We start from the raw sequence: 7,956 nt of genomic DNA on the forward strand, positions 1-7,956 counted from the left end.
AAAAAAAAGATTGAAGGGAAGGAAGAAGTAGTAATTGAAGCCAGATGTGATGGCGCTCTCCTTTAAGCCCAGCACTCCAGGGGAGAGGCAGGTGGATCTCTGAGTTGGAGCACAGCCTAGTCTACAAGTGAGTTCCAGGACAGGCAGAAAAACCCTGTCTCCAAAAAACAAAAACAAAAAGGAAGTTGAGGAAAGTTAGTAATTCATCTGTAGAAATTAGTGATGCAGACTTGATAGAAGACTTTTTTTTTTAATTCATGGTAGAGGTATTAGAGACTGCTGATATCCTAAAGTGTTTAGGAAACAGACAACCAAATGTGTCAATACAAGACTTGTAATCTAAGCACTTGGGAGCTGTGGAAGCAGGAAGATTGCTCAGAGTTCAAGGCTAGCCTAAGGTACAGAGTGAGGAGACCTTGTCTCAAGCAAAAAAGAATTACCCCAAAAGACGCAGCAAGGTGACAGAATTAGATCCCAGAACCTTCTCCTTTAGTGAGCAGTCAGGCATGGTGGCCACAGCAAGACTCTGTCTCGAGAGATGCAGTGATAAAATAGTAAGGGCCAACTGTGCTGAGACTGGTCTGCAAGAGTTCGGACCTTCCCTGAAGACCCAGCGTTGCTGTGAGTGTTTGAGCTTCCACAGGCGCTGGGCCAGTACTCCAGCCTAGCCCTTCCTCACTCTCCGTGTTTCCTTTCAACCACATTGCCTGCTTTCCCCCACTTTGCATTGTGCAGTTCTTATGCCGTAAAACTTTGGATTATTTCATAGCTTAACACATTTGAGACTCAGTGTCCCTCAGCAAAGTGTTGATCGAGGACACAGAAGGAAGGTACCCATAGATGATCTCGGACATTGGTGGAACGGTGGGTTTTAGGTACCTGTTTGGGCGGTAGTGGTTTTATGGTTGTCTTCCTATTGCTAGGTAACACACATTAGCCAGTTTCTTGTTTTAAAATCTGCCACTTCACGGTTACTTAATAAACATCTTTTAAAAGTCTTACTGAACAGTTTCTCTCAAGAAGAAACTACTTAGAGACTTCTAGGTTGATTTGACTCTAAGTAGACTTTACATATGAAAACTTAAGATACTTTTTTTTTTTTCCTGCATTGGGGACACAACCTAGTATGTTTCCCATGCTAAGCAAGTGGTGTACTACTGAAACACACTCTCGGCATGATCATGATTCGTCATATGATCTAAACACCCATCCCTGTAGTGTGCATCATTTGTGTGCATTAACAGAAGTGGGCTCTGGAGACATGTGTCGGGTTAAAAGCACTCGCACTTCCAGAGCACCTGAGTTTGGTTCCCAGCACCCACCTCAGACAGCTCATAAGTGCCTGTAACTCTGACTCCTGAGCATCGGACACCCTCTTCTGACTTCTGTGGGTGACATACACAGGTAGCATAGACACACACACTTGCACATAAATTAAAAGTAAATAATTTTTTAAAAGTTAAAGACGATGAGTAGGGGATGTAGCTTCGCATTAGAATGATTGCCTAGCATTTGTGAGGCCCTAGCTTTGGTCGATCTCCAGCAGCCCCACACAATTTTAAGGGTGATATCTAACATTGTGATTCCGTGCCACTCCTCTAGAAAACAGCTTCTGTGACCTTTGTTCTGTCGTCTTATCTCTCTATTGGAGGATGACTAGGTGGTGAAAGAAAGGTAGGTTTAACTATTTGAAAGATAGTGACATATTTTCATTTGGTTATGCTCCAAGAATTGCTTTAGTGGCCTTACATCTTCTGTATGTTTCTGGCAAGACTGCATGAGCCATAGGGTGTTATGGGCCATGTATAAATGAGGAAGGTGTCTGGGAGGAGACTGACCTCAGAATCTTCTGTTACATTTTTCTCAATGTCTGTCCTCTTCTGCAGTCTTCATGTACTCTCCCGTGAGAGCCTCAGCTTTTAACTTCTTTGCTATATTGTCTCTCTTTGACTGCCCTTTAGCTAGAATTAAACATGAGGAAAATATTACAGACTGCAAATCTATTGATATAGATGGAAAGTAGATAGCATTTATTGGGATTGAATCAAGGGCCTCATACATGCCAAGCACCTTTCATTCTCTCACTGAATTACACCCTAGCTCCAGTCTTGTTTGAGACTGTGTCTGGCTATATAGCCCAGGCTGGCCACAAACTAGTGATCTTGCTTCAGCCTCTTGCACCTGCCACTCTCCCTTCTTTCTTCCCTTCCTTCCTTCCTTTCTGATGTGTGTGTCTGTATCAAGGTGGGGTACCTGGAACTGGAGTCACAGACAGTTGTGAGCTGCCGTGTGGGTGCTGGGGATTAAACCTGGATCCTCTGGAACAACAACAACAAGTGCTCCTAACCAATGAGCAATCTCTCTAGCCCTTCACTTTCCTTTTTAACTGTTATTAACCTGGTACACATCCTCATCATTTTGCCTGGAATACTGTAACAATCACCTATCTAAATAGCGAACTTCTAAAATATGTATTGTGTATGTCATGTGACTGCTTCACCAGAAAATGTTTCATTCCTCCCATCTTTGCCTGATGACTGATGAGAATAGCATTCAGTGTCTTCTGTCATTATGTCCTTAGTGGAGTAGATACTTGTTCTGATTATAGATTTGCCTTTCTAGCATGTAATGCTTCTGCCAAAAGCTTACCATCTGTGTACTTACAGAATGTCTTTTCCACTGTCTTAGTATTCTGCACATTATTACTTCTGACCAAGGAACTCACTTCATAGCCAGAGAAGGACAACAGTGGGCTCACAATCAAGGAATCCATGGTCTGAACATGTTCCCCACCAGCTGCCTGATAGGACAATGGAATGGCCTTTTGATGACACGGTTACAGCTTCAGTTAGGTGGCAGCAGCCTGAGGACTTGGATAGGGTTCTCCAGAGGGTTGTGTATACTTTGAATCAGCATCCAATGTATAATATGGTTTGTCCCATAGCCAGGGTCCATGGGTCCAGGAATCAAGGGGTTGGAAAGGGAATGATTCTTTTCACTATCACCCCTAGTGAACCACTAGGAAAAATTTTGTTACCTATTCCAGAAACCTTAAGTTCTCCTGGTCTAGAAGTTTTGGTTCCAGAGCAGGAAGTGTTCCTGCCAGGAAACACAACAAACATTCCATTGACAGGAAGCTCAGACTTCCCTCTGGTCACTTTAGGCTTCCGATGCCCTTAGGCCAACAGGCTATGAAGGGAATAACAATGTTAGAAGGGGTGACCGGTCAAAATTATCAAGGAGAAATTAGATTGCTTCTCCATGATGGAGGTTAAAGAATTATGTCTGGAGTGCAGAAGATCCTTTATTTAGGGCATCTCTTGGTTCTACCAAGTTCTGTGATTAAAGGCAATGGGAAACTACAATGGCCGAACCCAGGGAGGCACAGACCCATCAGGGCTGAATGTATGGGTCACCCCTCCAGGAAAAGAACCAGGGCCTGCTGAGGGTGGAGGAGATACAGAAGGCCCTGTGATCAGTTACATAAACAAGGATTATAATTGTTTCTGTTATGTTTTGTTAAGAAAGTATTTGTGCAAATATTTGTTTTCTTTCCTTTATTTCTTTATCATGTAATGTCAATTAAGAGAATATCAGTGGTTATCATATTTATGTTTCAAGATACTAAAAGAATGTCCCTCCAGGGACATTACCACCTGTTCTAAAATTTATAGTGCATTTGCAGTTTTACATGTGATAGTTATGTTAGGTATAATTATGATCTGGTTATTGTTTTCATTTGGAAATTAAGCATGACAGAAGCACCGTAGTGTGTCAAGCTGATAAGGGGTAGACTGGTGATGGCTGCTTTTGGTTGTCAACTTGACTACATTGTGGAATTCACTAAAACAAGAGGCTTGACACCCTTGAGGGATTTTTCTTTATATCTCTTTTTGGTAAAAGATTTATTTATTTACATTATGCAATGCCAGAAGAGGGCAATAATCTCATTGTAGATGGTTGTGAACCATCGTGTGTTTGCTGGGAATTGAACTCAGGACCTCTGGAAGAGCTCTTAACCTCTGAGCCATCTCTCCGCCCCCGTTTTTGTTTTTGTTTGTTTGTTTGTTTGTTTGTTTTTGTTTTTTCAAGACAGGGTTTCTCTGTATGACAGTTCTTGCTGTCCTGCAACTCTTTGTAGACCAGCCTGGCCTCTAATTCACAGAAATCCATCTGGAAAGGTTTGGGTTTTGTTTTGTTTTACTGGTTGGTTGGTTGATTTTTCAAAACAGGTTTTTCTCTGGATAGCCCTGGCTGTCCTGGAACTCACTCTGTAGACCAGACTGGCCTTGTACTCAGAGATCTGCTTGCCTTTGCCTCTGGGATTAAAGGCCAGTGCCACCACTGCCAGGAGGCATTTTTCTGAATAAATTGTTTGAAGTAGAAAGATCCATCTTTAATCTGGATCTCCTGAAGTGGGAAGATCTACCTTTAATGTGGACACACCTGCTGATGATGGGGTATATAATAGGACGGGGAAGAAGGAAGTGCTTGCTCTTTGCCTGCTTGCCCCTGTTATTGCTGGCAACTTCATTCCTTATTGTCATGAGGGCCTACTTCTTCATGTCCTGCCATATACTGAAGATCCAGCTGAGACATTCAGCTTTGTGGACAGAGTAGCTACTGGATTCTCGGACTTTCTGTTGGTAGACAGTCATTGTTGGACTAGCTGGACCACAGCCTGTAAGGCACTCTCATAAATCCCCTTTCCATAGATAGATTCATTCTATCAGCTCTGTTCCTCTAGGGAACCCTGACAGTTATGGACTCTAACTCTCTGAAAATGAAAACACAAATTAAACACTTTATTTTGTAAGTTGCTTTGATTATGTGTTTCATCACAGCAAGAGAAAAGTTCCTAAGACATATACCCATTTATGCCTAGGCATACGATAGTAAACAGGCTCTCCCCTAAAAGTTTACCAGAGGACTCAGTTGTCTGCCTTTCTGCACATGCAGTTCAGGCCAAAATGTTCATCCTACCCTTTAGGAATATACTTGTATAGAAATGGTCTAAATTTGCTTGTTGCTATAGGCAGAGAAACTATATTATTCAGTCATGGGGGTAAATGTAGCGCAATGCAACTGAGGGGTTTTAGAGGATTCTAAGGTTGCTATGTGCATTGTTTGAAGAGAAAGTACATGTACTCCGTATGTGCTAGGAAAAGACCTAGTGTGCCAAGTACATTGTTACAAGTGGAAATTGTTCATAACAAAAACCAAGTAGAGTCCTAGGCTAACTATCTCCTAATTTAGCTGCCTCTAAATGATGGGGAAATAATAGAGGAAGACACCAGAGGTTGACTTCTGGCCACTACATAAATGCGCACATATACAAATGTACATGAGCATGTATACACAAAACATGCGGTTCAGTGTGTGCACATATACACAAAAGCCTGGTGTTATGCTGTACACTTGTGAAGTGGAATCAGGAATGTCAGAAGTTCAAGGTCATCCTTTGGCTATAGCAAGCTCAAGGCTAATTTGGGCTGCATTTGTCCTTATCAAAATAAAATAGAAGCAGAAAATATGCATTGCTATAGTTTTGATGTTCTTTGTTTTAGGTGTAGTTTTGGACATGTAACTTTTATTTTATCCTATTTTGTTTTATTTTTTTGAGACAGGATTTCTCTGTGTGGCCCTGACTGTCCTGGAACTCTCTCTGTAGACCAGGCTTGGTGTAGGAGGTCCTTCTATCTATGTGTTGCTTTCATTGGTTAATGAATACAGAAACTGCCTTGGCCTGTTGATAGGGCAAAACTTAGGTAGGCCAGAGGTGGTGGTGGTGGGGGACTAAATGGCATGCTGGGAGAAAGGAGACAGAGTTAGTGAGAAGCCATGGATTCCCCGATACAGATGCTTGGGATTTTACCCGGTAAGCCTCAGCCTCATGGCGATACACAGATTAATAGAAATGGGTAAAATTAATGTAAGAGTTAGCCAATAAGAAGTTAGGGCTAATGGCTCAAGCAGTGATTTAATTAATACAGTTTCTGTATGGTTATTTCGGGGCTAAGCTAGCCAGGCAGCTGGGTCGAACAAGCGGCCCTCCTCCTGCAACACAGGCTGACTTCTATCAGAGATCCTCCTGCCTCGGGAGGGCTGGTGACATAATGTTGTTTTTAGTCCTTTGTGTATGATATTTTAGTGTGCATGCCTTTTGTAGCTTACTGTGCTTTCCTTGTTCATTTACCAATAGGAGATGTTAGGTACATCTAAGAAAATGGCTCCTTGCTTTGAGAACTTCTCCAGATCACAGCAGATCTCAGACATGAAAGCTAAAATCTACCAGGTGAATCGTGAGCTTTTCACTTCTCCTTCTCCATTTAAAAAGAGTGTAGTAGCTGGGGTGTAGTTCAGAGGAAATGTGGGTACCTGACATACAAGACGTCCTGGGTTGATACCTAACTCTAAAACACTCTAAAAAAATCCTCTTAATTGTTGGAGTAGCATTCTTTTGCAATTAAAACAGTGTCTGGGGGCTGGAGAGATGGCTTAGATGATAAGAGCACTGGCTGCTCTTCCAGAGGTCCTGAGTTCAATTTCCAGCAACCACATGGTGGCTCACAACCATCTGTAATGAGATCTGGAGCCCTCTTCTGGCCTGCAGGCATACATGCAGACAGAACACTGTATACATAATAAATAAATAAATCTTAAAAAAAAAAAAACAGTGCCTAGTGCATCACTTTTTGTAGTAGTTAACTGTAATAAGAGGAAGGCAAGAGACCAAAATGAAAGGCTCCAGTGATTTACTTTGGCTTTTATATAAACCATCCTTCCATCCCATTTAAGGAACGGGTATATATATATCTTATACTGTGCTTCTGTAGCATGTCCATTTTATCAGTCTGTTAAGCCTTTAAAAACTTTAGGACACTTTCTGAGTGAGCTAAACTTTCCTTTTGTTCCTCATGTAGAACAACCTGGAGATTGAACTTCTGAAATTAGAAAGGGATACAGCAGATCTCATTCATCCTTCCTATTTGGGTAAGTTGCTTGCTTAAGAGAGTAACCATTAGGATTTCAGCTTAATCTTGAGGTTTCTGGAGGTTTCAAGGCACACAGCTCAACTAGGGTAAGGCCACATGGTGGATGCCATTCCAGTTCTGGAGCTCTTGGTGGACCGACATCACACTGAAGACAAGAATCCAGAGTGACTTAGGTGTAGGACTCAGTCTCACTCTTTGTAACACCCATCCCAAGAAAAATTACCAGTAATCAGAAACCAGGCATAACTAAGATTTTGTTTATGTTTTTTTAAAGGGTAATCAAGCAAAGTTTAAGAACTAGAGATGGCTCATTGGTTAAGAACACTGGCTGCTCCTCTAGGGGACCCAGGTCAGTTGCCAGCACCAACATGGTAGCTCACAACTGTCTGTAACTCTAACCTTGAGGAATCCATGCCTATGGGCACTAGGCACACACATAGTATATACACATACATGCAGGCCAAACACTCATACACATAAAAATAATTTTTTTTTTCAAAAGCAAAAAAGTTTTTATTTTCTGATATATAAAACCAAAAAAATTTAATATATAGTGACATAGATTTTTTTTTGGAAAGAAGAGATGAAATGTGGGAGTGGAGGTCCGCTTAGATGAACACTCAGGCATCCACTGAACATGTAGTTCCTCATACACCAGCTCGCAAAGGGCAGGTGGAACCTGTCTGTTGTTTTTAGTTCCCTTGATAAACTGGTTGACATCTGCCAAACAACTTAAGCATGGTGAGAAACAACTTTCCATCTTGGTAGCAAACCCAGTGTACTCAACACAAGATGCCGAGAACAACTCTTGTGGTAACTGATCGTCAGTGTTTTGGTTCTGTAATACTTGTAATAACACACATTGCAAGACACTTTTTGCACAGAGACTCAGGGAGCATCTTACCCTCGTGCTCAGAAACAAATGGTGGACGATCCTTGGCACACTACTGAGAAACAGACA

The 7,956-nt window shown here is 41.8% G+C and overlaps 1 protein-coding gene across 1 annotated transcript in view; it reads left to right on the plus strand.

Annotated features, from left to right (window-relative positions):
* Haus2 (HAUS augmin like complex subunit 2) overlaps positions 1 to 7,956 on the plus strand; it is an 18,551-nt gene that overhangs the window by 1,683 nt on the left and 8,912 nt on the right. Inside the window, exons 2-3 of the mRNA XM_005364312.3 lie at positions 6,203 to 6,295; positions 6,924 to 6,993. Of these exons, the coding sequence (XP_005364369.1) occupies positions 6,203 to 6,295; positions 6,924 to 6,993 (163 nt within the window). The remainder of the gene's footprint in view (positions 1 to 6,202; positions 6,296 to 6,923; positions 6,994 to 7,956) is intronic.

Source organism: Microtus ochrogaster (assembly GCF_000317375.1).
Source record: "Microtus ochrogaster isolate Prairie Vole_2 chromosome 14 unlocalized genomic scaffold, MicOch1.0 chr14_random_1, whole genome shotgun sequence".
In the NCBI taxonomy this organism is placed as follows: domain Eukaryota; kingdom Metazoa; phylum Chordata; class Mammalia; order Rodentia; family Cricetidae; genus Microtus; species Microtus ochrogaster.